This window comes from Diceros bicornis, chromosome 13, assembly GCF_020826845.1.
Source record: "Diceros bicornis minor isolate mBicDic1 chromosome 13, mDicBic1.mat.cur, whole genome shotgun sequence".
Taxonomy (NCBI): Eukaryota; Metazoa; Chordata; class Mammalia; order Perissodactyla; family Rhinocerotidae; genus Diceros; species Diceros bicornis.
The window spans coordinates 33,937,819-33,965,496 of NC_080752.1; the positions used below are offsets into that span (position 1 = coordinate 33,937,819).

The window sequence follows — 27,678 nt, forward strand, 5'->3', positions numbered from 1 at the left end:
CTACTGCCCTCCAGGCTCTGTGCTGTGTTAAATGTCTTAAGATTCCCACTTGACTTAGACCAGCAGGCTGCTGCCGAGGGCCATGTCTAGCATGGCTCTGCTCTCTAGCCCTGAGCTCACTTCCTGTTTGTTTCCCTGTGAGCAGAAGTACCCCATCGTGTGGCAGGGCCTGCTGGCCCTCAAGAATGACACAGCTGCTGTGCAGCTCCACTTCGTCTCTGGCAACAATGTCCTGGCCCATCGGTCCCTGCCCCTCTCTGAAGGAGGCCCCCCACTGAGGATCGCCCAGAGGATGCGGCTGGAGGCCTCACAGCTGGAAGGGGTTGCCCGAAGGATGACGGTAAGAATCGGGGAGTGGCGGGAGCAGGTGAGCAACTGCCCCACCCACAGGGAGGGAGGACATGGGTGGCCCCCACCTGCCTGTCTCCCTGGCTTGTCATGGGGTACAGTAATGGTATTTTTGAAGTGGATGATGAAAGGCATGTTCTATCTGCCCTGGGTATGTAAAATGTCTCTAGACCCAGAAATAAGGCTTTTTTCATTCAACAAATAGGAGGATGGACTTTAAGGTTATCTCAGAGGTGGGGGCTTTTGTGGATTTAGGAACCAAATTCTCTGGGTTGGACAGGCCTCTGTGTGGGCAGTTGTCTTGTGAGGAGGCCCCTGATCATTCACGGCTGCCTCTGCCCCAGGTGGAGACGGATTACTGTTTGCTGCTGGCTCTGCCCTGTGGCCGAGACCAAGACGACGTCGTGAGCCAGACCGAGTCCCTCAAGGCTGCCTTCATCACCTACCTGCAGGCCAAGCAGGCAGCAGGGATAATCAACGTTCCCAACCCTGGCTCCAATCAGGTCAGCCCAACGTCCAGTGTCCTTCCTTGATGCACGCACTGCTGGGGCTGGTCTAGGGTGGGTAGGCAGTCTGACTAATCTGGTGGCATGGGCTACCAGTGCCAGCTAGAGTACTCCAGGAAAGTTTCCCAGAGGAGGTGGGCAAAAGCGCATTCCGGGTAGAGGAAACAAGCAAGAGAGTATGGGCAGGGCTGCCATTGCCCATCCTGGAGACAGTGAAAGGACAGCTGAGACAGCAGAGGTTTTTCTTTAGCTTAGTGATACAGAAGAGGTTCCCAGGGAGTTGGTTCATGTTGGTTTTCTGACACCTTCTAGTTTTCTTCTGGTGGACAGTCATGGAGCATTAGCTGGGCCTCTTCAGGGCCCCCAGTTGGAAATGTTTAAAGGAAGAATGGTGGTGGGGTGATGTGAAGACAAGAGGTCCCACTTCTCTCTCTTGTCCCCTCTCTAGCCCGCCTACGTGCTGCAGATCTTTCCGCCCTGCGAGTTCTCCGAGAGTCACCTGTCCCGTCTGGCCCCTGACCTCCTTGCCAGCATCTCCAACATTTCTCCCCACCTCATGATTGTCATTGCCTCTGTGTGAGCCACTGAATGGTCATCACTCAGTGTATTTTCCTGAGGCTCTGCAGCAAAAAATAAACAGGACAACCCAGCCAAGTGGAGGAAGAAGCTGCCGAAGGGACAGACTCCACTGCCGGACGCCAGCCTCGCCCTCCTGCCCGCCCCAGTTGGGCAAACCCCTCTGGGCAGTGGTGCTGCTACTTGTATGTTTACATGACATTTAGCCCAAGGACAGACCACCAACCGATGGACTTGCAGACACCTTGGGGCTGGGTTTCTCTCTCCTCTTTTTGGAGAAAAGGAACATGGCAGTGGAATTAATTTTTTTGTTGTTTTTGTTTTTAAGAAACAAGAAAACAGAACTGCCTTTGCACTAAATTAGTGACTTGGACTTTTGCACAGTGAAGACAGGCTGTGACACTCTGGATGTCTTGGTGTACGTGAACACACGTCGAGGACTATGACCCAGGACTTCAAACTTCTGCTGAAACCCTGGGGTCAAGGAACATTTCATCGGGTTGTTGTGTTCCCACCCCTCCCTTCCTTGCTCATTTGGACGTGTCACCTTTCTTAATTCTCCTGCCGCCACCATCTTTGATTCACCTGGGATGTACAGTTTACAATCGAAAACGAGCAAACAGGATTTTCTTTCTTGGTGGGATACACAGAACTTGGGATGTGTGTATATATAAATATATAATATATATAAATATATATAATACTGACTTAAAAAATCAAATTCCCCTGACATACATTTTTTTTAATCTGTGCCAAAAATGTGTTTTCAGAGAAAATCTTATTTTCATACTCAGACTTTGTATTGTCACTCATTTGTATAAGTGCGCTTCGTTACAGCACGGGCCCTGCCCCCACAATTTGGAAGTGTCACACACACAAAAAGACTGTACAAAAAGACTGGCTTCCCCCCTTCCTTTTTACCTTGACCTCTCCCTCAACTTCCTAACACTTATTAATTTATGAAACTTTTTCTCAGCGCAGTTTTGTTTTGTGTGTCCATTGGATTACAAACTTTATTAAAAAATACAAAACACGTCAAGTGTGGATGTGATTGTCACCTGGGTGGGAGGACCAAGGGTCCTCAGCTGGTGGGAATGGCTGGCCCTCATCCCACTTTTGCTTTCTTCCTCACCCCTCCCGCCCCCCCCCCCACCAAGTCTGTATACGGAACCTAGTTCCTTTCTGCCACTTAATCCTCCCTGAGGATCATTTTATCTTGTGCAAAAGGGATTTTCATCACAGACTGAACTTGAACCATTTTTCAATGCTGTGGTATAAATATCTGTGACACTTCAAGGTCCTGATTGGTTCTTGGGTAATGTGGAAGGCACTTCAATTTGGATACAGAATAAAAACCACCCCCCAAACAAACTCAGAAACATCTTAAGCAACCTTTGGTGTCTTGTCTCTTGCCCCTGTCTCCTCCTGTCTGGTGCAGGCTGGCCCTGCAGCAGCAGTGGCATAGCCTGGCCTGATCCTGCTCCTGCAGCTGCCTCTAGACAGGAGGGTGGGGCGCTGGGCTAGGCTTTCCTTGCAGCTGGAGCCAGGACAAGCTGGGGGATTGGGCGTGGGGGGTTAGGAACACAGGGACCACAGAGTTGGTCGCACTTGCAGTATCCATCGGGCTCCTCCAAACAGACCTACCCTTCTGGTGTGAGAAGATGGTGCCATCTCTGAGAGGGATTATAGCTGCTGGGGGTGAATTGTGTGGAAAAGGGGCAGAAACAGCATCTCAGCTCGCTGCTGACGTGAATGAGAAGGAGCTGCTCCATGGCCCCTGCTCGCTGCTCCTAGTGTCAGCAGTGCTGTGTCTCCCACCTCCCCATCAGCTCATTCCTGACCCTCCAGGTCCTAAACCTGGTGGTAGAGACACTTGATTCGGGGCAAGTAAATGTTCCAAAAGATGGCGGTGGGTTGGCCTCGATACTCAGGCCGGGTTACTGTCAGGCGAGTGCAGAGTCCTCCAGCTTCCCTAAGCCCAACAGAACCGAGCCCGTGGCCTGTTGGGTCTGGTGCCCTCTGCCTACCTTGCTGCACTGGCTGAATGGGTCCCTGAGCTGGGCTCTCTCTCGGCTGCCTGGATCCTGCTAAGCAGTCGTGGCCAGCCCCTGCTGGCCCAGCTCCCACGCCCCTGGGCAGAGGGGGAGCAGGGTTCTACAGCTGAACAGACGTGAAGCCCAAAGAGGAGATGGGATGAGGGGTGGGGCGTGTGGAGCCACGGTCTCTCTGGCCCAGAGCCTGCTGGCTCACACCCCGACTCGGGGCCAGGAAGCCCGCTTGCTTCTAGCGCCCGGGGCTCCAGTCTCATTCCGCAGGAGGGACAGCCTGGCTTTCCCGAGAAGCAGGTCTCTGTCAGCCGGTCCCTGGGTGAGCAGCCCTTCCGTGGCATCAGCCACAGCTGCCAGCTCCCCACCCCACCCCCACAGGGAGCTATAGGCAGCATTAGAAAATAATCCAATTTATTCTCTCTAGGGAACGGGGCCACCCCTCTCAGTTCTAGGGTGCCATCCGTCCTTAAATAAACGGTCAGGAGGAGGCATGCCTGCTCACTCGGCAGGCGGTGGACATTCAGGAGCTGTGGGGGGCGTCTCTGCCAGAGCGGGCTGGCCATCGGCCCCATCCCGAGGACGGAAGACCAGCTCCCCAGCCTGCAGCACCTGCCCGGCCGGCCACGTGCTGCCTGGCCCGTACTGCTGGTAGAAGTCCGCATCTGTCTGGAACATGACCAGTGCCTGGGCCGTGTGGATCCGCACGTGCTGAGCCAGGCTGTTGGCATCCAGGAACTTGTCCCCACAGGAGTCACAGGCATAAAGGATGTGGGTGTTGGGGTCTGTGGGAGGTAGGGGCTGCGGTCAGGATGGGAAGAACCCTTGGAGTCCCCCAGCTTTCACGCCCTGGGTGGCCCCTCTTACCTTCTTCCTGCACTTGCTTCACAGCTTTGCTGATCTCGGCTTTAAGTACTTCTGTCTCATCGGCGGTCACCGCGGCTCCCACTGGTACCACTGGGGGCAGAATCAGCAGGGTCTAAGCCAGAGGCACCTGCCCCATTGTTGCCACCCCAGGGTAAAGCTGCCCGTGACCACCCTCTGCTGCCCAGAGCCCGCACCTGTGAGCTGAGTGACAGCTGTTGCTGCCAGTGCCTCGGTGGCCAGCGTGACCATGTCATCAACAGTGACTACGCTGACCTCACCACCCTCCTCTGGCTCCAGGATTTTGATGCCTGCCTTGCCCTGGTGCACGGTCTTCACGTGGGAACGCAGGTTGTCCACCCGGTTGAAGCCACGACCGCACTTGTCACACAGGTAAGGTTTCTCTCCTGGGGGAGGAGGCAAGGTTCTCTCCTGCCACTGGGGAGGTGGGGAGGACCTCAGTGGCCTCCAGCTTCCCCGGCAGCCCTGTCTCTTCCAGCAAGTGCTCTGGGGCGGCCACCAGAGCTGCAGAGAAGACTCCAGTGGCCCCTGCACCTTCTGGAAACTCTAAGAAAATGCAGTCCTCATGTGAATTGAAGTTCCTTTCAAGGCCACCTGCAGCAAGTGCCAGCACTCAAGGCTGGGATCTGGGGGTACCTCCCTTCCCGCCACGCCCACCGAGAACAGGGCTTGGGATGGGACAAGCAGGCAGGTGGGCACACGCTCACCAGTGTGGATGATGATGTGCTTGGACAGGTCCCCCACATTCACGAAGGCCTTGCTGCACACGCTGCACTTGTGGGGGCGGATGTTGTCATGGTGACGAATGTGATTGGCCAACTGGCTGGATTGGACGAATCTGCAGGGCCACAGAGGGAGGGGCTCACACTGAACTGCCCAAGCCTGGGGCCAGGGGAGCTGGGCTGGGGCCTCCTGCCTCATCTTCTAGATTGAATAGGACCCCTGAGACCTTCGCCTGGGCTGGGGCAGCAGTCTGCCCAGTTCCCAACTGAGCCCTAAGTTTGTTATCTGACCCCCTTCACCGTGCAGGGCGCCGGGGACCCCACGGCACCCTGGGCATGGGTGGGACGGACGGGGCAGCACCTCTTGCCACAGCGTTCACAGACGTAGGGCTTCTCCCCAGTGTGCTGGCGCACATGGGCGATGAGGGAGCTGGCCTGGGTAAAGGCCTTGCCGCACATCACGCACTGGCATGGTTTCTCACCTGGGGACGGGGCAGGAGAAGGTGTTGGCATCTACTTCTCCTCCCCATGTGCCTTCCCTAGCCCCCAGGCGCCACCGGGCTTGCTCACCCACCCGTGTGGATACGGACGTGCCGCTGCAGGGCGCCGGGGTCGGCAAACTGTCGCTGGCAGTGGATGCACACGTAGGGCTTCTCACCGCTGTGGATCCGAAGGTGCCGCTTAAGGTTCCCTGGGGGGAGACCAAGGGAGGGCCTGGCATGAGGCACCGCTAGGTGGCTGAGGAGCAGAGAGGCATGAGGGCAGCCAGGCGAGCCCTGGCCCTACCTGAGGTGGTGAACTGCTTCCCACACTCTCGGCACTTGAGGGGCCCATCTGCGATGTGGATCTTCAGGTGGGCCTTCAGATTCCCCACCTATGCCCAGGCAGGGGGTCAGAAGGGCCACCCCACAGAACTGGGCCTCAGGCCCCCTCAGCAGCCCCTCCCAATGGGAACAATCAATTCTCGGTCCTCCCAGGGGCCTGCGGATGGCTCCATCCTTCCTTGAGGCCAGTCGAACGTTCCAGGTCCCAGCAGTGAAAGGGAAAACCACTCCACCCCAGTTCTTTCTAGCCCAAACCCCACCCTGACTCAACCCGCCTTCCCACTTTCCTCAGCAGAGCAAGCAAGAGCTCCATCTGGGGCAGGGTCATTTTCTACTCAGCCAACACCACCTACTTTTTCCCACTAAGTCTGTCTCTCCCCGAGGGCCACTGGCCCTGAGCGGGGAAGCTCCTGGAGTGCAGGGGCCGCCTCCCCCTACCCCCAGCCTGCAAGGACCCAGATGCCAGGCGGGCCTGTGGGCTCGCTCCCACGAGGGTCCGCACACCTGGTTGAACTTCTTGTCGCAGTGAGGGCACTTGTGCTCCTTGTCGGTGTCGTGCGTCTCCAGGTGGCGCATCTTGGAAGTGGGGTCGGAGAAGGAGCGGCCGCAGTAGTCGCACTGGTAGGGCTTCTCGCCGCTGTGCACCAGCTGGTGCCGCTTGAGGTTGCCAGACGTGGTGAAGAGCTTGCCGCAGTCCTCGCAGCGGTAGCGCGCCTCGCCCGAGTGCCGCTTCTTGTGCAGGTTCAGCAGGCTGATGAGCCGGTAGCTCTTGCCACACTCCTCGCAGCCGTAGGGCTTCAGCGGGCTGGTGGTCAGAGGCGACAGGGAGACGAGGGGTCGCTGGGTTCCAAAGAGGGCTGGGGCAGGTTGGGGCGAGGAGGCCGGGGCCTGGGGCCCGCCGGCGGGGGCCCGTACCTGTGAGTCTTCTCGTGCGCCTTGCACGCGGCCGGGTCGGAGAAGGCCTTGTTGCATTCCCGGCACGAGAAGGGCTTCTCACCCGTGTGGATGCGAATGTGCCGCTTGAAGTTGCCTGTGTGCGTGAACTCCTTTCCACAGTCCTGCAGGGCGCGGCAGGGAAGCGGGGCGTGAGGGGGCTGCGGAGGCAGGGGGCAGGGGGTGGGAGGAGGCAGGGCCGGCCCCCCTGCAGGCCGCACCTCGCACTTGTGGATGACAGAGCCGTAGGCCTTGGACTCCGTGCGGTCGCCGTAGGTGCCCGAGCGCAGACCCCGGGCCTCAGCGCCAAGCTCCTGGCCCGAGTCCGTGCTCGCTGACTCCTCGCTCTCCTCGGGGGCCTCTCCCCTCTCCAGCTGCGGCCCCTCTTCCTTGACCACAGCGGGTGCAGCACCCTCCTCCTCTCGCTCTTCTCCTTTCCTGGCTGGCTCCACTTCCATTTCTGTGACGAGAAGGGCAGGCACTCAGGTGCCTGGGAGGACGAGAAGGAGCCTCCAAAGGGATGTGACCTCAGAGCCAGACAAATGCCAGGAGGCCAACCTGGCAACTGGCCAAGTCAGGCCTGGGGCTGTCCCATCTCTCCATGTGGGCACCTACCAGGGGCCCGGCAATGTCTGAGAGCTACAAACAAAAGGTCCCCAACAACGGCTAGAGGAGGTACCAGTGGTCTTGCTGACTGGGACATCGCTGCTTGGAGGATGCTGGTGGGCCTTGGTCTACCAGGGACCCCAGGCTGGCTGCACAGCAGGAAGGGTGCTGTCAGCCAACAAACACTGGGGTCAGTGCTGTGGGCTGCAAGGCTCCCTCAGAGGGCTCAGTGCCAGGAAGAAGCAGAAGGGCCAGTGCTGCACCAGCAACGCTTCTGTGCTAACAGGAAGCGTGGCCAGGCTGCACAACCAGAAATGATGTCAAAATTTGAGAATGAGGGGCCAGCCCGGTGGCGTAGCAGTTAGGTTCGCGCATCCCTCCGCTTCAGCGGCCCAGGGTTCGCTGGTTTGGATCCTGGGCACGGACCTACTCATCACTCATCAAGCCATGCTGAGGTGGCATCCCACATAAGAAGAACCAGAAGGACCTACAACTAGAATATACAACTGTGTAAGGGGGCTTTGGGGAGAAAAAAGAGGTACATTGGCAACAGATGTTAGCTCAGGGCCAATCTTCCTCAAAAAAAAAAAAAAAAGAGAATCAGAAAAGATGATGTCGACTCAAGAGCTAAAATGAAAGAGTGGCTCAGAGTGGGATCAGATGGAGGTAGGAGGAGAGGGACCCGGGGGGAAGTGTGAGTGAGGGCTGGCCCTGGCTCAGGGAGGGTACCTTGCTCTGAGCTCTCTGACAAGGCAGCCTCGGCCTCAGCAGCAGCCATGCCACTCGTGGGGTCGGGCTTGAGCTCCACAGGTGGTGGCTTCCGGGGGGCATCGGCCTTCTCCGTCTGCTCTGCACCTGGGGGGGTGGTTTGGGGACACCGAGGCTGGACTAAGACCCTCTGTCCAGCAGCTGGATGGCTCTCCTGGACTAGGCCCCTGGTAGTGGCTATGGCCTGGGGGTGGGGTGGGGCGGGGGACAGTATATCCAAGTTCAGACTGCTTGTGCCTCTCCTCTGGCTGGAACAGAAGCTCCAGAACAAACAATGGGTCGTTCTGGGTGACTGGAGCTCAAGGGGTGCAGTTGCCTGCGCCACTGTCCCTCCCTCCCCCAGAAGCCTCCCAAGGAAGCCCCTCACTGCACTGGGGCCCAGGCTGCTGGGTGGTGATGGGGCAGCCAGCCAGGTCCTCACATCACAACTCACCACTGGCTGTGCTCTCAGCCTGGCCACCTCGCTCCTCTTTGGGCTCCCTGCCTGGGCCTGTGGGTGGACTGCTTCCGGCCAGGTCTAGCTCGCTCAGCATGGTGGCAGCTGCCTTCTCCTCTTTGGCTCTTTTGTCCCCTCCTGGAGATGGAACAGGACAGACCTGCCATTTCCCATCAAGTGCCCACCACTTGGAGGGGTGAGGTGGCCCAGAACTTGCTAGCTCTCCCAGATCCTCCCTGGGGATACATCTAAGTAGGGGTTTGTTGGTTTGTTCAAGCAGTTATTCACAGGGCGCCTACTCCACGCCAGACTGCCGGTGGGGCACCGGACACAGCAGTCATAGACTAGGTGGGGAGAGACCTCACACGCACAATGATGCCGCTGACCAGATGCCAGTGCATAGGAGGAGAGGGGCATGGCCCTCTGAACACGCACTGCAAGGACTCTGGCCCCACCAGGGGGGCCGGGCCTTTCTGAGGTGGTCAGGCGAGCAGAGGGAAGGGCAGGGGAGAGGAGAGCTGCAGAGGGGCGGACCCCGTGTGCAAAGGCCTTGAGCCAGGCACAGCTCCCCGGATCTCTCAGGCAGCAGAGCACAAAGGGAACTGGTGGACGGCGGGGAGGGGCAGGGAGAAGGGCCCCCGAGAGGCCTTTCTCAGACTTTACTGCCGCTAATCCTCACCGGCACCCACAACGCAGGCAAGGCCCGATGAGGAAACTGAGACCCAGAGAGGTGACACAGAGAGTCAGAGGCAGAGCCCCCATCAAAAGCCACCTGCTAAGGAAAGCCTAGCAATAATCTTACCTTCCACAGCTGAGACCTCCGTACTCTCCCCAGGGCTGGCGGCCAGCTCAGCAAGTGACTTGAGGGCGTGGCAGGCTGTGATGATGTCCTGCATCTGCAGGAAGCTGGCCACAGCCAGCACATCGTCCACGTTCTCAGAGCTCAGGCTCAGCTTGGCTGTGTACATAAACTCCAGCACCTGCCCCAGGCCTGCCAAGGACACAGACAGCCGTCACGGACCCACCTTGAGGTCTGGCACCAGCAACCTGCCCAGCCACTCCACTCGGAAGCAGGAGCCAGGGCTTTGTGAAATGCAGCGTGGCAGGCCACCATCTTCCCATCTCCTGCCTGTGCTGGGAGAGATGGGGGCAACCTGGGGATTCTCAGCCCAGACAACAGCCTCCAAAAAGAAGCATACACTCAGAGGACAGAAGGTGTGAACATCCACCCTGCATGAAGACAGAGGGTGTGAATGTGCACCCTGAATGGGGGACAGAGGGGTTAATGCTTGCCCTACATAGAGCACAGAGAGTGTGAACGCCTACCCTGCATAGAGAACAGAGGATTGAAAGGAGGACAGAGGACATGAACACCTGCCCTGCACAGAAGACAGAAGGTGTGAATGCCTGCTCTGCACAGAAGATAGAGGGTGTGAATACCTGCACTGCACAGAGGACAGAAGGTGTGAATGCCTGCTCAGCACAGAAGACAGAGGGTGTGAACACCTGCCCTGCACAGAGGACGGAAGGTGTGAATGCCTGCCCTGCACAGAAGATAGAGGGTGTGAACACTTGCCCTGCACAGGGGACAGAAGGTGTGAATGCCTGCTCTGCACAGAAGATAGAGGGTGTGAACACCCACCTTGCACAGAGGACAGAAGGTGTGAATGCCTGCTCTGCACAGAAGATAAAGGGTGTGAATACCTGCCCTGCACAGAGGACAGAAGGTGTGAATGCCTGCTCAGCACAGAAGACAGAGGGTGTGAACACCTGCCCTGCACAGAGGACGGAAGGTGTGAATGCCTGCTCTGCACAGAAAATAGAGGGTGTGAACACCTGCCCTGCACAGAGGACAGAAGGTGTGAATGCCTGCTCTGCACAGAAGATAGAGGGTGTGAACACCCGCCCTGCACAGAGGACGGAAGGTGTGAATGCCTGCCCTGCACAGAAGATAGAGGGTGTGAACACTTGCCCTGCACAGAGGACAAGTGGGTGTGAACACCTGCCTTGCAGGGAGGATAGAGGGTGGGAAAGTCCACCCTGCATGGAGGACAGAGGGTGTAAATGCCTGCTCTGCACAGAGGACAGAGGGTGTGCGCAGAGAGTGTGAACACCTGCCCTGCATGAAGGACAGAGGGTGTGAACATCTACGCTGCATGGAGGACAGAGGGTGTAAATGCCCACTCTACACTCTACCCAACCACTACACTTCACCACCAGATGACACTCCAACTAGAGTGTGTCTGCACAGGCTTTCATCAGGGCTCTGCCACAAACTCTCTATCTGACCTCCAGGCCAGTCCCCTGACCTCTTTGGGTCTCAGTTTCCACAGCTGTAAAATGGGGGAACAACACCTTGCCCCGACCTTCTCACGGATGTCATGCCATTCTGGGTTGGGAGCCCGAATCTAGGACCAGTTCCTTCTTCAATCCCAAGGCCTTCCTGACACCTCTCCTGGCCCCAGCCTTTGCCGTCTCCATCACAGTTAGCACTGGGGAAGGGGGTTCAGGACTGATTCAGTAATGGAAAGGGATCAGGGGCTCAGAGCCCCCCTGGTTCTCTGCCCCTCCTGATGAGCTTGTCCTAGGTTCACTCCGGCCTGGAGCTTATCATGAACTCTTCCTGCCAGTTCTCCCCTTACCACCCTGCTCCCCATCAAAACAGTCCCCCAAGTCATAGTAGGAACCTGCTACCCATGTGCCCACAGCCTGAGTCCTGCGTGGGAGGCCTGGCAAACCTCACAGCTTGAAGCTGCTACTCCCAGGAGGGCAGGGGCTGTGTCAGGAGGGCTTTGCATGGCACAAGGCCAGCTAAGCTCCTGGCCCTCAATAAGCTCGGCTCTGGACCCAACGGGGTACCTGCCGCGTTACTGATGTCCAGGTGCACCACATCCTTCTGGTCCAGGAAGAGCATCTTGAAGTACTCGCTGCAAGCTGCCAGCACTGCTTTATGGGCCTTAAAGTCAACACCATCCACCACAAAAGTGCAGTCACACAAAAGCCCCAGCTGCCGCTGCTGGTTCAGCTGCTCCAAGACATGCTGGCTGTGCTGGGGAAAATCCATGGCTGGGGAGGGAGAGCCAAAGGGCCTTCGTGTTAGCACGGAGACAGGACACCAAACGGCCTCGACAGTCAACCCAAAACTTCCAGGTGAGAAATGTAGGTGAGACGGAGAATTAACACAAGTCCACAAAGGGCAAAGACCTCCAGATGCCCTCTGCAAGCCAAGACGGACCAGCGGCTCCTAGACTCCTGGGTTTACTGGCCAGGAAAGTTCCCCAAACCAAAAAGCATCAAGGGACCAACACAAACAGCCACCTTTGTGTCCTGCTAGGTAACGACATTAGAAAATCAAAAAATAAACAAACACAAAACATTGATTACTGTCAGCTTTTCAAAAAAAAAAAGACATGGTCAGTTTAGCACTTTTTTACAAAAAGAATGCATGACATAATCTTGGAATAAAGGACAGATCTTTCAACTGGACACATCTGGCTGTATGAAAATCTTCCTATTTTGTTCTTATGTTTCTCATTCTGTCATGCACAGGTGATATATGCCTTTGGGAAGGCAGATGTTTCATTACCCAGCATCTCAGGCATCGGCCCCGCTCCCGCTGCAGCCACAGGGCTCTGTGCAAGTTCCTCATCCTCTGGCAAAGCCCTGCCCTCTGGGGCGGGGATCACTCTCTGTCTCTCTCTGACTCATGGGTTCAGGGAACTACATAAAGTTGTGGAGTCCTCTGCCTCCAGAAACCTCTCCAGGCTGTCCCTGGAGAAAGAATGAACTCCGATCCTGACCCCAAGAGCTGCTGGCCTGGTGCAGTTTCTCTGTCAAAGGCCTCAGTTAATGCCTGGAAATCCCACAACTGTCTCAGTAAAAATGCTCAGAAAAATTCCATGGCCTGGTGCCAAATAAACATGAACTGCACCAGCTATGACTAAAGAAGTATCTAAAATAGCTCTCCCCTCCCCCTCAACACCACACCAGTCAGTCTCAAGATCAGCATTTTCTAGGGAAAATAAGCAGGCCCTCCTTTTGAGAAAGAATCAACTTCAAAATAAAAGTCAATGCCCACTCCTGGGACCACATTACATAGATCCAACACAGCCAGGCTGTCACACCCTGGCCCAGAATCTGCTAAGTGGCAGTACTTTCTCTGCCAGCTCTTCCAGAACCTCTTCTCCGAGGCCTGGGTCTGCTCAGAGCTGCCCCAGGCTGTTTCGGAGCAGGTGAGAGTGACACTTTGGGGCTCTCAGCCCCCAAGTTTCAGCAGCCCCTCACTGGCTCCGACTATTCCTGTTACATCAGCCTCTTGGGGGTGAGTCACCGTGCTGCGCTCTGGAGCTGCAGTGGCCATGTACGGGTGGCTGGCTGTGAGGAGCCGCAGTGAAAGCCACGCCCCTATGCTTGTGGCTTAGCCAGCACAGATCAGCTTTGAAGGACACAAAGCCCACCCACCCTGTGGCGTCTGGAAACTTTTCAAAAGTGGGGGTGTGTATTTGCTGAGCTGGGGGAAGTCACTGGGTAGGTGGGCAGGGCTCCATCAAGTAAGGGGGAACGTGGCACTGGAAACAGGCCGTGTGCCACAAAGTGCAGGCCTCTGAGCCATGAGTGCAGAGCTGTAGCTGCCGGGAACCTGGAAGCATCCTTTCCCTCCCTCCAGCATCCCCAGACTGTCCTCTGGTCCCAGCCTCACACACGAGCTCCCAGACAGAGGCACGGCTTCTTGGATCTCTGAGTTATATTATAAGCGCCTGTGGCTAGAGCTCTTAAGCATTAGCAAGAAGAGCCAGAAGCCAGCCCTGGAGTTAAGAGGTAGACAGGAGGCAGCTGGGCCCTCTGCATTTGCTCAACAACCCTCTCCAGAGCCAAACCAGCTGGCAGCAGCATGGAGCCCCAGGACCAAAAGCCACTACTGACAGAGGACACCTCATAAAGGCATCCTTCTCTAGGTCTTCAATCCCTGGGAAAAGCAAGTTCCCATTTGTGACCTTAAGGAATGCAAGGGAGAATTTTGGCTGCTCTGTTACCAAGCGGGTAAAAGCTAAAAACAGAGAAGTTTTTGGAGAACACGGAAAAGAACCAATGTCTAGTCCATGGGTTAAACACCCAGGCCAAGGCACTTAGGCCTGGGCCCTGAAGGGAGTACACAGCAGGCAAGGAGTAAAGGGAACCAAAGACAGGTGCTGAGGAGAGGCCTGGGCCAAATCAACCCCAGAGCTGTCTTCTCGCTGCCGTGGAGAAAGCCATGTGAGCCGACAGGCGTGTGCATGTGTGCGTGGGCAGCCCATGTCCCAACCCCAGTCACCTTCTATGTCCTCAAGAGCCCCCAGGTGAAATCTCTCCCAAGTGCAGAAAGAGAGGGAACATCAGGGCCCACAAGGGCCAAATGCTCCACCAGCTTCACAACAAGCCCGTTTGGAACTTGTGAGTCAGGGCTAAACCCTTCCCTCCTGGCAGGACCTGGCTCCCGCACCTTCACCAGGAGCCAACCCGAAAACTGAGCTGGGAAGAAGTGTCTCCAAGGCTCAGAATCAACCAGGGAGCTTTGGCTGAACCCCTCCAAGGGACAGGGTTTTTCCCAGGCCCCTAGGCTGGAGCCTGCGGAAAGCAGAACCCTCCAGCTGGAAAGCGATCTGACTTGCTGGGAAGATAAATGTGAGAAAAGACTCACAGCCAGCAGGGTGGAAGGGGCCTGCCGACTCAAAGGTCACGGATTAATCGGCCTTGCCTGGGACCCAGGGGTGCCACAAGCCTTCCTGCTGCCACCTACCCAGGAGCTTCCAGGGAAAGGACAGCAAAGCCCAGCTCTCCTGGGGCTGAATCCAGGGGGGTGGGGGCGTGCTCACTTTCAGAGGCCTTGGGGGAAGGCCGGTGAGGGACCCTGAGAGAGGGTGGGTGGTGGCCCAGTCCCTCCAGTCCCCTCACTCGCCCCCACACAGGAGAGCAGCTGTGTGCCCATGAGTCATGCTTTCCACCCAATGCTAACTGCACTCTTCTGACGCGAGATGCCCGCCCAGAAGTGGGCTCCTCCCCAGATGTGGGTGTCGGGAGGAGAAAACCAGAGGCCTCTAGAATTCCTCAGAGGCAGCCTCCAAAGCTGTTCCAACGGAGAAATACTCCTAAAAGAGTATCTGTTCTTGCAAAATCAAAGAAAGCAAAGGAAGAGAGAAAACCAGAGAGGATAAAAGAAAAGGACGGAGCAGCGAAAGTAGAAAGAGGAACTAAAAGAAAAAGAAAGAAAAAGAAGGCCGTTCCCACAAACAGATAAGCAGCCTTCAACACATGCTCACAAGCCCAGTCATGTGATCAGCCCCCCAGGGAGTGTGAGCGCAGCCCCGGGGGGCTTGCCAAGTGCTAAATGCTGTCATCCACAGAGATGCTGTCAGCAGCAGGCTCTGTGGATTTTCTAACTGCACCCCTCGAGGAGCAGGTGAAGCTCAGAGCCTCCCCCCACCCCCGCTGTCTTCCAGCGCTCACCTCCACCAGCTAACTGCCTGCTAAAAAGCTCAGTCTTTTGCTCCCCAAGGCAATGTGGTGAGCAGGTGAGGGGCCAGCTGGCTTGGTCCTTCCCTCAGAGAGGCTGAGCTAGAACCAGGCAGTCCCCTACTCCAAACCCACGTGAAATGCTCTAGAACGATCAGAGCAATCCTCTGACTGTCTCCTGTTTTCTCGTTTACACTCCACAGTGACAGGAACCCACCAGGATCTGGCCAAGCTTAGAGGGGTCCAGGAAAAGAGGTGAGAGTATGGAAGATGATGCACCTGCCTGGGCCACACAGTGGGACATGTGGGTACCACAGGCAGGGAGGTGGGAGCTGCCTGTCCTGAGTGCACAATGAGGGGTCACTGTCTGAGGAGACTTCAGACACAATAATAAGATCCACAGCCAGTCTGCTTCTCATTACCACGTCGGTGACAAAGTGCTGTTCCCATCGGCCCCACCCTTGGTATGCGGGGCCCTTCATTCCAACACAAGTGTGAGATCCCTTCCTCCTTATTTCATCTTGCTTTTTAAATAGTTTTTTTTTTTAATAAATTTTTATTTATTTATTTTTTCCCCCAAAGCCCCAGTAGATAGTTGTATGTCATAGTTGCACATCCTTCTAGTTGCTGTATGTGGGACGCGGCCTCAGCATGGCCAGAGAAGCGGTGCGTCAGTGTGTGCCCGGGATCCAAACCCGGGGCCGCCAGCAGCAGAGCGCGCGTACTTAACCGCTAAGCCACAGGGCCGGCCCCTCATCTTGCTTTAAGGGTGATAAACGTGGGCCTTAGTTAAAGCTACTTCTAGGAAAGACCCTAAAAACTTAGACCTACAGAAACACAAACGGAACAAGACCACAAAGCCCATCAAGCCCAAAGTCCTCATGTTAGATGCAGAAAATGAAGCCCCAGAGCAGCACACGACTCGCCCACTCCGAGACTGACCTGACCTTCGAACACAAACTCCTGACTGCAATCGGGCACCTTTCCAGGGACACCACTTGCCAGCTGCTCAGTTGTTATCCTTGATTAATGGGGGAGACCTCAGGTGTCAGAGCCGGGATGCTCTCCTGATGACCAAAAGCCTGGCTGGGTACATAGCCCTGGCCTGTCTCACAAGGAATTCATTTGGGAAAGAAAAAGTGAGGGACCCGGGGAAGCCCTGCAGTGTGATTCCAAACAGGCCCAGCTAAGCAACACGGACACGGATAGTGGGCACTAGTCTCCGAGGATGGCCACCAACAATTCCCCTCACCCGGCCACACCTGCTATGAGATTCCAACTGAATCTGGGTGGCCCTGGGACAGCTCTGACCAACAGGACACAGTGACTCTGTGCCAGTTCCAGGCCTAGCCCTTAAGAGGTCTAGAACATTCTGCTTTACTCTTTTGGAATCCAGCCACCCCACTATAGGGATGTCCAAGCTCTCCTGTTGGAGAGAGAGGACATACGGAGGGGCCCTGGAGGAGACACCAACGTGCACAGGACACATGAAGAAGAATTGAGATGCCCCCGGTGACAGCACCAAGGCTCCAGCATAAGAGTCGCTTTCGTAGACCTTCCAGCCCAGCTACCAGCTGGGCGTTGTCACATGAATGACATCAACACCTCGTGGAACAAAAAAACTGCCCAGTCAACACACAAAATTGGGAGAAATAATAAACTGCTGATGGGTTAAGCCACTCAGTTTTGAGGTGGTTTGCTTACAGCAAGAGAACTGCTACAGATGGTAAAACTACGTAGAAAAGGGAATGACTCACAAAAAATCATTCTCTCTGGATGGGAGGAGGGCCATCAGGGGTCTTCTGAGATACGGGAGTGTTCTATTTCTTTACTTGGAAATGCCCAGATTTACTATTTAAACTAAATGTGTACATTTCATATACTTTTCTATGGGGACGTTTTTCAAAATATTTAACTAAAAAGAAGTGAGGTACAGGTGCCACACTCAATCCGAGCAAAGATGGAGTTAATTCCAACCATGCTTCCCGCTGCTGTCACCGCGGCTGAGTCCCGGGGCCTCAGGTCTCAGTGGAGATGAAAGAGCCGCAAAGGCTCAGGAGTGGGATTCAGGGAGGCTGGCCCAGAAAACACAACCCCTCCCAACTGTCCTTCAGTTCCAACACATCTGTAACAGACTGCGGACTAAGAGAGGGTTCTCCCTGGGGCGGGAAAGCCACCAGCACAATTCAACAAAACTTGAATCCCAGATCTCCCCAGTAACAACGAAACAGCATTTATGGAGTCTCTTCAACATGCCAAGCAACATGGTGCCAGGCAAGGCACAGCCCAATCACCTAAAAACTAAGAACATGGCTACTCTGGGTGCCGAGTTCTGTACTGCTGCCTCCAAGACTTAGGGATTCCAGAAGGGGTTCAGCCCCGAGAAGGCAGCAAAATCTCTGGGTCAGGCCAGGGAGGACCTGAATCCAGGTTCGCCACCCACCATACTAGCAGCTGATCTCCAGCAGAGCTTCTCCTCTGGCGAAATGGGGCCAATGGGACTACTTCCCACGTCGTTACAGGATTAAATCAGGTAATGTAAGCAAAGGGCCTGTGCGGTGCCCGGCACATGGTAAGCACTCAACAAACTATTGTTACCAGGAAGCAGAGATGCAGATTATGGGTTTTTTAAGGCCAAAGATCATATCAGTGGTTCTACATATCCTTTTATGCTGGGTACCTCGGGTGCATTTGATAACTATTTAGTGACTTGACCTTGTTAAGAAGTTGTAATCATAACCCATTATTCCTTCTAAAGGCAATCTGGAAAAATCCTGGAGCCTGATTAACATTAAGAGAGGGAGGGAGTGAAGGGAGGGCATTGGGCAAGAACCATTCAGAGCGATTTTCTCTGTCGGGGAAGCACTTTATACTGAACAACTGTTCTGTTAAACCCCGGGGGTGCCCCTGGGTGAAGTGGAGTGCCTGCCCAGAGCTCTCAGTGGGTCCACAGAGCACTGCTCCATCTCAGAGTCAAATGGGCATGTGTCAAACATGAACTATCACCCAGGTTATTAGCAAGCACTAAACTGCATGCAGTGTTTCCAAACTGCCACCCAGAGGGAAGCCATTAAGCCAGGAAACAACTGGCCTACCACAAGGAGATGCTGATCTTGACAAGCAACAGTCCTGGCTCCGGGAACATGCTCTGCCAGCTGCGGGCCTGGACAAGACACAGCCATCTCGTGTCCAGGGGCCTTGAGGAACCTGAAGCAGGTGAGAGGAATCACCATTTGGCTTCCAGTTGCTCAGCATTCCTGATTTTCTAGAAATACAGGTGGCTCCTGTATACAGCTTAGCACACACAGACTTGGGCCAAGAAAATGGAAATTCACAGCAGGCCAGCCTTGAAAACATGAAACACCTACCTAATCCTACCACCCACCCAGTGTGACAACTCGTCACTTTTCAGTGCAACGTGGCAAAGATCAACAAAGCCAGCGCTTCTGGCACTTTCCTCCTTGCCCAGCAAACACAGCTCTTACATTAAGTTTGTGTTTCTCAAACTTTTAAAATCAATTTCCCCTTTAGATAAGCATACAAACCTGACTCAGCCCTTCCCGACAGCCCCACATTCTGATATTTCATCTTCTACTGGACAGTGGCCCCCACCCTCAAAATCACTACTACCTTCTACATAATCCTACCAGCCAAGATTCGGTAGTATTTTCTTTGCTGAAGTTTGTGTTATAAAACACATTGATTTTTTTTTACTAAAAATAATATATAAGTATAAAATTAAATTATGATATTGACTTTGCTTTACAAACTATACCACTACCACTGTTTCTAAGATTTTTATCTTTTTTCCCCTTTTTCTCCCCAAAGCCCCAGTAGATAGTTATATGTCATAGTTGCACATCCTTCTAGTTGCTGTATGTGGGACGTGGCCCCAGCATGGCCAGACAAGCGGTGCGTCGGTGCGCGCCCGGGATCCCAACCCAGGCCTCCAGTAGCGGAGCACGTGCACTTAATCACTACGCCACAGGGCCAGGCCCTAATGACACTTCTGAAGAGGGAGCGGGCATCCCCGTCCCTGAAAGAAAGTGCTGTCCTGTATCCCAGTGCACCCACGTCAGTGTAGAATCCATTATGCTAGTACTTGCTCTGGGGACCCTGGAAACTTGACACAGGGTAAATTAAGGGCCTCACTATCAAAAGGACAAAATGAGAACATGTGGGATTTGCATGGTATCTGATCATTCTCCCAACATCCTCCACTCCCACTCCCTCCCCAATTCTCCCTGAGCAGTGGCGACACACCAACACAGCCCGAAGTTACACTGCTACAGTGCCTCGTCTCCCCTGTACCAAGTTGAAGAGACTCGGTGCTGGCTGTGGCTGGGACTACTTCTTACTTCTCCCTTACAGCTGTTTATAGCACCTACCCCAGGACCTTGCTCTCAAATGGTTACAAATCAAGTTGGGGAACAGGCATTGTATAGAGCAGTGATCTGTGGCCTTTCTGAGTATGACTAACTCGAGATCAAAACAGCCTGTGGACCCTCACAAAATGATAATTATACTTCTGGTGCTTGTTAACTGAGAGAATAATAGACAAAAACCACTATGAAAAATGAATTTCCATTTTATTAATCACAACAGCATCTATATATATTTGAAAACAATTCTATATACATGAATGAGAAATCTCCCCCAATATACAGAAAATCCATGGTGTGATACCAGTGCACAATTACTCATAATTACTGCATTCCCCTCGAGGAGGCCTCAGCCCATAAACCAGGAAACAGACCTAGAGAAAAGACTAAAGATTGTCACAAATGTTTATTAATGAGTGCTCACTCTCTGCTTGTCTCAGGTACTGTACTAGAGCCTTGAGCCTAGTGGGGTAGACAGGTAATAAATCAATATAATATTTATGTCACATACTAAGGGCTGTGAAGAAAACTAAAGCAAGCTGAGGGGTCAGAGAAGCAGAGGCTATTTAATATTTAAGAAAAGGGTTACGGAGGACTTCTCTGAGGAGGTGACATTTAAGCAAAGACCTGGATGAAGTGCAAGAGCGAGACGCCACTATTAGCCCAGGGACCGTTACAGACACAAAGAGCAAATGCAGAGGCTCTGAGACAGGCGTGACCTTGGCAAGGGGCCGGCGTGCCTGGAGAGGAGGAGGAGAGTGGGAGAAGGAGAAGCGCTGAGGTTGGTAGCAGCAGAGGCTGAGGTCACTCAAGGTCTTAGAGGCAAGTGAGACTTCGCAGTTTCTTCTAAATATGTTGGGATGCCCTAGCAGAGCTGAGAGCAGAAGAGTGACTGCAAGTGGGTGAGAGCAGACATAGGAACACCAGTAGAGAAGCAAGAGAGGGAAGCAGCCTCCATCAAGGTGGCAGCAGGAAAGGCAAGAAGTAGTCAGATTAGGGATATGTTTTGAGAGAACCAACATAATTAGCTGATCAAGTAGATGTGGGTTTGAGGAAAAAAAGGAGTCAAGGAGGACATTAAAATTTTTAGCCTGAGAAATGAGCCGAGTGGTGGTGCCATTTACTGAGATGAGGAATGATGGTGGGGCAGAGATTTAGTGGGGGGAAGCAAGAGTTCTGTTTTGGCCAATCACAGTTGTGATGTCTAAAGTAGAGATGATTAAAGCCACAGGTGGAATGAGATCTCCATGGGAGTAAGGATTGGATAAAGAAAATAAAGACCAATGGACTCAGAATCACAGGACACGCATCTGAATCCTGGCTCCAATCTTACCAGGGGGCTTCAGGCAAGCTTCTCTGAGTTCTAGATTGCTCATCCATTAAATACAAAAACCATCATATAAATGATGATTGTGAGAATTAAAGAAGATAAATAACAGGAAGTATTGTGCAAATATTGGCAAAAGTGGAATTAGATATTACTTCTCTAACACAAGTCTGTAACTAATACACAGTTAAACACAAAGGTTGGAGAGGATGTGGAGAAAAGGGAGCCCTCATACACTGCTGGTGGGAATGCAAACTGGTGCAGCCACTATGGAAAACAGTATGGAGAGTTCTCAAAAAATTAAAAATAGAAATACCATACGATCCGGCTATTCCACTACTGGGTATTTATCCAAAGAACATGAAATCAACAATTCCAAGAGATTTACGCACCCCTATGTTCACTGCAGCATTATTCACAATAGCCAAGACATGGAAGCAACCCAAGTGCCCATCAACTGATGAATGGATAAAGAAGATGTGGCATATACATACAGTACAGCTATAAAAAAAGACAAAATCATCCCGTTTGTAACAACGTGAGTGGACCTTAAGGGTATTATGTTAAGCAAAATAAGCCAGACAGAGAAAGACAAACACCATATGATTTCACTCAAATGTGGAAGATAAACAAACACATGGATAAAGAGAACAGATTAGTGGTTACCAGAGGGCAAGGGGGAGGGGGGTGGGGGAAAGGAGTAAAGGGGCACATATGTAAGGTGACAGATAAAAACTAGACTATTGGTGGTGAGCATGATGCAGTCTATACAGAAACTGATATATAAGAACGTACACCTGAAATTACACAATGTTATAAACCAATATGACCTCAATAAAATAATTGGAAAAAAAATACACAGTTAAACAAAAAGCGGAAAAAAGTGAATTAATTAAAACAAAACAAACCAGGTTATCCCAAGTGAACTCCCTTTACCAGTGAAGCGCACGGCTCCTTTCCCATAAGGCAGCTGGTCAAAGCCTCAGGAAGGTGGTCAGTGGAGACCAAAGGAACTGCAGCCTGGTCCAATGCGACAAAAGAGCACACGGACTTTGTTCCCATTTGGCTTCAAATTTCTGCTGTCAGGCCGTTGTTATTGTGCAACTCAGGGCAGAAAGCCTGGGAAGAACTGCCATCTCAAGTTAAATATAGATGGATTCAAGGGTCCAGTCTTCAAACTTGGTGGGCTGAGAGGACAGTGTTGCGGACATGTAGTTCAAAGCCGACTGCAGAGCACTACCCAGTGCAGCTGCCCTGCTGGGAGCTGGCGGCTCCACGGGGAATAAGGCCAAGCCTGTCTGAGCACCCACCCTCGAGGCCCTTCCACCAGGGTGAGAGAGACTCAAGACTCTGTCACTGCCCTCTGATGAATGCTGAAAGGGTGCCACCCCTGGGAGGATATGGTACCTAGCCACATCTAAAAAGACACATGACCAAAGGCAAGAAGGACGTTCAGGCAGAGGGCAGCATAAGCAATGGTGTACGTGTATGACAAGAATGGTGTGCATGCTTGGGGGACTGGGCAGAGGGGGGACAGCACACCTCCTCATCACAAGAGTAACGAGCGAGTGGAGAAAGTGGTGAGAGATGCAGTTGGAGGGACAGGCTGGAGCCAGGCACGCAGGGCCATGCCCGCCACACCAGGCCTTAGCACTCATCCTGGCCAGTCCGGAGCCAAGCCAGAGGGTTAAGCAAGAGAGGGCCACGGTTAGGCTCATATTTCTTTTTCTTTTTTGTGAGGAGGATCAACCCTGAGCTAACATCTGCCAATCCTCCTCTTTTTGCTGAGGAAGACTAGCCCTGGACTAACATTCATGCCCATCTTCCTCTACTTTATATGGGACGCCGCCACAGCACGGCTTGCCAAGCAGTGTGACGGTGCGCACCTGGGATCTGTACCGGCAAACCCCGGGTGGCTGCAGTGGAGCGCGCGAACTTAACCGCTTGCGCCACCTGGCTGGCCCCAGGCTCACATTTCTGAAAGGTCACTCTGGCTGCATCAGTATAGAGAGCAGACTGAAAGGGGGGAGACCAGAAGCAGAAAAACAAGTCAGGAAGTCCCACAGTGCTGGACACTTGGGATGTGAAAAATGGGACAATGTCACCCCCAGCTGGCACTGGGAAGGTTTAGCTGGTGCCCAGAACCCAACACACGCTTACATGGATCTTTCTGAGCAGCCTGTGTTAAGTGGCTGTCCCACTAAATATTATAACATCCTCTGAAAGTTTTAAGCATCTCTTCTTGGAGTGGTTCAAAGTCCTTTAACATTTAGTACCTGACCTTTCCTTCCTGAGGGAAGCTGGGCCACGCTGTTTGTCCAAAACCATAAACCCAGGCTGACAATTCATCTCTTCCTCACATTTAAAAGAAATCATCCAGGTCTCTGGGGGGATGTATAAGAAACCGGTAAGGGGATCCCCTCAGAACAGGGAGGGGTGGGAAGGAGTTATACTCTTCACTGTATATTCTGTCTGTATTTTTTGTTTTACCATTTGTAAATATCATCTATTAAAAAGTTAAAACTCAGAAAGTAAAAAAAAAGGAAGAAAAGGGGGAAGAAAGAAAATGCCCCAAAGTCAGAGTTCCTTCATTTCTATTTACCATAAAACCTTTAAGATATTTTCTACAAGACCTGGTGACGGAAAACTTCTCAACAGGAAAAAAATTCTCATAAGGGAAGTGGAAAATTATGGTAATTTGCACAAAGAATGTGTCACTTGGGAAAACTTTATGAGCAAAAATTCCTTAAGGGGACAAAATTGAAAATCCCCTAGAAGAGCAGCCGGTAGCCTTTCTCACAAACCAATGAACCCCTGTGACACTATGATAAAGCTGAAGAAGACCTCTCCAGGGAGATTCTCACACACACACACACACAGTTCTGCATGCGACTTCAGGGAGTTTACTGACTTCCTGGACCCAGTTAAAACTCCTGTCGTGGAATTGAGCCAAAGCTAGTTAAGTAACTTGAGCTAGAATACTTAATCTGTGCACCTCAATTTCCTTTCTGTAAAATGGGGATGATGATAAAAGTTTCCACTTCATAAAGTTACTGTTAGCCATCATCATTCTTATTATTACATTATTCTCATGTAAGCAATACTGATAAATTATAGAAAAAAGGGGAACCTAATGCTCTACACTTATCTTCTAAAAATGGATGTAAAATCTCATCAGTAATCCAAGCACCCATCACAGATGAAGTTTCAACCTGAAAAATGACCAGGAAAACGCCCTGTGCACCGCAATGCTCACTCCACTCAACAGTAACTGGAATACAAGGCAGAGGTGCTTCATACTTGACAGCAAAAAACACTTTCTTTCCACAAAGAACACTATGATTTTGAGGGAGCAACAAGGCCTTCATTGAGAAAGAAGATAGAACATGACACTTCCAAAGGAAGGACTAGTTGTCCCATGATACTGGTTAAGATCAAGAATCCAAGCCAAAAGAAAACAGTAGGTTGAATACCAATTGTTTGGAAATGGACATATTTGGACTTAATGTAGCACATGCTTTTCACGTGACTGACTTTTTCTGGATTTGTTTCCTCATTAGGATTAATCACTGCTAAGGACCCTTCTAGTGTTAAGATTTAATAAATGTTCAGTAAATGATTTCATTAATAAGACTGCCAGATTACAAATGCATGCATTTGAAGTATAACAGATACCATGTGAGTGACAATCAAAATGAGATATCTACCTACCATTTAGCAGATTTTTTTTTCATTTAAAACTGTCCTTATATTGGAAATCTTAAGATTTCCAACTATGAACATGAACTATATAGGACATGATCATCAACTATGAACTATACAGAGCAGAAGCCAACACCAAATTGTATATTCACTATTCCAAACAGGATTAAACTTAAGTTAACGTTTTGTAAAACTTGACTGGGAAAAACTAAATGGGTACAAAGATATTTTAGAGGAATATTTTGGGAGATCTCAAAAATTTGTCAGGCCTGGATAAAAAGTGGGAAATAACTCAATGTCTTGATTTCCAACTTTTTAAAACTGTTGGGCTCCTCCAATGCAGAGGCCAGAGTGCTGCTCTAGAACACAGTTCACGGACAGCAGCCCCGGGAGGAGTAAACGCAGCTCAGGGCCCCAGCGCTCACCCTTGAACAAACAGCACTGCCGACCTCCTGCCCCTCAAATCCCCGCCACCTGCAGCAGCGGTGAATCAGCAAAGCTGCTGGGAGCCTTTTAACGGATGACTTGCAACCCTGGCGGTTTTTCAGCCAGCCACTCTGAAGTGCAAGCTTCTGAGAAAACTTGGAAACCACCCCAAGTGCTGCCTGGTTCCTGGTCCTAAGGCAGGCAGCCTGAGAGAGAGAGAGAGAGACAGAGAAAGACAGAGACACAGAGAGAGACAGAGACAAAGCACTTGCAATGCCATGACACTCTGAAAGGTCTGCAGGCCAGCCCCAAGGGGCTGCTTAGTGGAGTGGTCATAGGGAAGGAAGGGTACACAAACTTAATTCTTAGGGTATAAAAGACTGGTCAGAAATATAAATCTTCTGTTTCATTCATATTACCCTTATCTTCTCAACTTCCCAAATGCAAATATAAACTGGGGGAAAATATTTACAGCCTACTTGGCAAATAAGGGTTAACAGTCCTGATATACAAAAGGCTCTTAAAATTAATCAACAATGAAAGCATATGTCCCCACAATTGTGTCCACACTAATGTTCACAGCAGCATTATTCATAATAGTCGAAAGGTGGAAACTACTACAAATGTCCATAAACTGAAGAATGGATAAAGATGTGCTATGTCCATACAATGGAATATTATTTGACAATAAAAAAGTACTGATACATGCTATAACATGAACAAACCTTGAAAATATGCTAAGTGAAAAAAGCCAGTCACAAAAGGCCATAGTTGCTTGATTCCATTTATATCCATATTTCAATATATTCATATCTTCATATGTTTCAATGCCCAGAATAGGCAAATCCATAATGAAAGAAAGTGGTTGCTCAGGGCTGGGAGAAAGAGAGGCAAATGGAGAGTGACTGCTAATTGGTGGTGGGTTTCTTTTTGGGATAATGAAAATGTTCTGAAATTAGATAGTGGTGATGGTTGCACAACTTTGTGATTACTAAGGGCCACTGAATTGTACACTTTAAATGGATGAATTGTATGGTATGTGAATATCTCTATAAAGCTGTTATAAAAAAATTAATCAACAATAAAAAATATCCCAACAGAAAAATGAGTCAAAGAAATGAATAGGCAATTCAGAAAAGAAGAAATACAAGAGGTCAATATACTCCATACAGAAAAAAGATGTTCAACCTTACTAATAATCAAACAAATATAAATAAGCATAAGACATCACTTCCAGTATCAGACTGGCAAAGATTTAAAAGACTGGCAGTCTCCACTGTGGGCCCGGACATGTTCTCAGTGAGCAGGAGCATAAAATGGTACACTTTGTCTGGACGGCAGCCTGCCACTATTGGTGCAAATTTTTAATACATTCATTGGTTGGGTAAAAATTAATGCTTGGATGTAATTGATCAGAGAGTCCTCAGTGCAAATGCTATGATTTCCCAACCTGATGGGGTATTTCACCCAGCTGTAAGGAAACAGTGAGTCTTGGTAAAAGACAGTGGGACTGTGCCCAGAGAAAATACAGCCTTGCTAATAATTAGGTCACCAGACTACGCACGCGAGGGGAGGTTACTGGCAAGAGAAATCATAGGCTCGTCATTTCCAAAGGGCAGTGGCACGTGGAGAGAACCCCACCAATAGAGGCCCCGAGGGCCAGCCCCGTGGCTTAGCAGTTAAGTGCTCGCGCTCCGCTGCTGGCGGCCCGGGTTCGGATCCCGGGCGCGCACCGACGCACCGCTTCTCCGGCCATGCTGAGGCCATGTCCCACATACAGCAACTAGAAGGATGTGCAGCTATGACATACAACTATCTACTGGGGCTTTGGGGGAAATAAATAAATAAATAAATAAAATTATTAGAGGCCCCGAAGGGAGTAACTGGAATATCTGCGTGGCAACCTACCTGCAAAGTATCTCACATATAAATGCTACCTCATCAACAGCCACAATAATCCTGGGAGGAGGGTATTAATATGAACCCCCTCACTGTGCAGATGAGCAAATTAAGGTAGAGAGGTTGTGGCCTGACCTAGGTCTCACTGACATGCCAGATTCAAGGCCAAGTCCACCATACTCTAAAAGGTATGTTCCTTCCACTTTAGACAAGGACAAAACTTCCAAGGACAGACCCGGAATACTAGGCTCGACAGATCCCTAGTCTGTCTCAAAACGGCAAATTCTCTGTCATTAATTGTCATTTACTAACTCCCTTTCTTTTTACTAATGAGTGTTACAAAACATCTTACAAAAGCCAAAGTGAACATTACTAAGTTTTAGTTCTAATCTTCATCGTTTGCTGCTGCCAGATGAAACACAAAATTAAAACTCTGGGGGCCAACCCCATGGCTTAGCAGTTGAGTGCACGTGCTCCACTGCTGGTGGCCTGGGTTCGGATCCCGGGCGCACACGGATGCACCGCCTCTCCAGCCATCCTGAGGTGGCATCCCACATACAGCAACTAGAAGGATGTGCAACTATGACATACAACTATCTGCTGGGACTTTGGGGAGAAAAAGGGAAAAAAAAAAAAGGAGGATTGGCAATAGATGTTAGCTCAGAGCCGGTTTTCCTCAGCAAAAACAAGGGGAGGATTGGCATGGATGTTAGCTCAGGGCTGATCTTCCTCACAAAACAAACAAACAAACAAAACTCTGAAACATCTTAATTTCTGGAAGCACGGCATACCAAGTGCCCTGGC

General features: G+C 51.7%; 2 protein-coding genes across 10 annotated transcripts in view; one reads left to right on the forward strand and one right to left on the reverse strand.

The window, feature by feature from the left end:
- Positions 1-2,464, forward strand: part of SPEN (spen family transcriptional repressor) — an 83,385-nt gene extending 80,921 nt beyond the window's left edge. For both annotated transcript variants that reach the window (XM_058552964.1, XM_058552965.1), the window contains 3 exons: positions 146-340; positions 693-851; positions 1,303-2,464. In XM_058552964.1, coding sequence (XP_058408947.1) covers positions 146-340; positions 693-851; positions 1,303-1,434 — 486 coding nt within the window. In that variant the 3' untranslated portion in view covers positions 1,435-2,464. The remainder of the gene's footprint in view (positions 1-145; positions 341-692; positions 852-1,302) is intronic.
- A 1,408-nt stretch (positions 2,465-3,872) lies between these two features.
- The window catches only part of ZBTB17 (zinc finger and BTB domain containing 17), a 32,589-nt gene continuing 8,783 nt past the window's right edge, over positions 3,873-27,678 (reverse strand). For 5 of the 8 annotated variants that reach the window (XM_058552968.1, XM_058552969.1, XM_058552972.1 and 2 more), the window contains 14 exons: positions 11,509-11,715; positions 9,452-9,640; positions 8,647-8,787; positions 8,175-8,300; positions 7,061-7,299; positions 6,822-6,964; positions 6,411-6,711; positions 5,869-5,956; positions 5,657-5,773; positions 5,444-5,564; positions 5,068-5,198; positions 4,537-4,746; positions 4,343-4,432; positions 3,873-4,260 (listed from right to left, as the gene is read on the reverse strand). In XM_058552968.1, coding sequence (XP_058408951.1) covers positions 3,977-4,260; positions 4,343-4,432; positions 4,537-4,746; positions 5,068-5,198; positions 5,444-5,564; positions 5,657-5,773; positions 5,869-5,956; positions 6,411-6,711; positions 6,822-6,964; positions 7,061-7,299; positions 8,175-8,300; positions 8,647-8,787; positions 9,452-9,640; positions 11,509-11,715 — 2,387 coding nt within the window. In that variant the 3' untranslated portion in view covers positions 3,873-3,976. Of the gene's footprint in view, positions 4,261-4,342; positions 4,433-4,536; positions 4,955-5,067; positions 5,199-5,443; positions 5,565-5,656; positions 5,774-5,868; positions 5,957-6,410; positions 6,712-6,821; positions 6,965-7,060; positions 7,300-8,174; positions 8,301-8,646; positions 8,788-9,451; positions 9,641-11,508; positions 11,716-27,678 lie in introns of those variants that run through there. The other 3 variants (XM_058552973.1, XM_058552975.1, XM_058552974.1) reach the window with 3 other exon arrangements.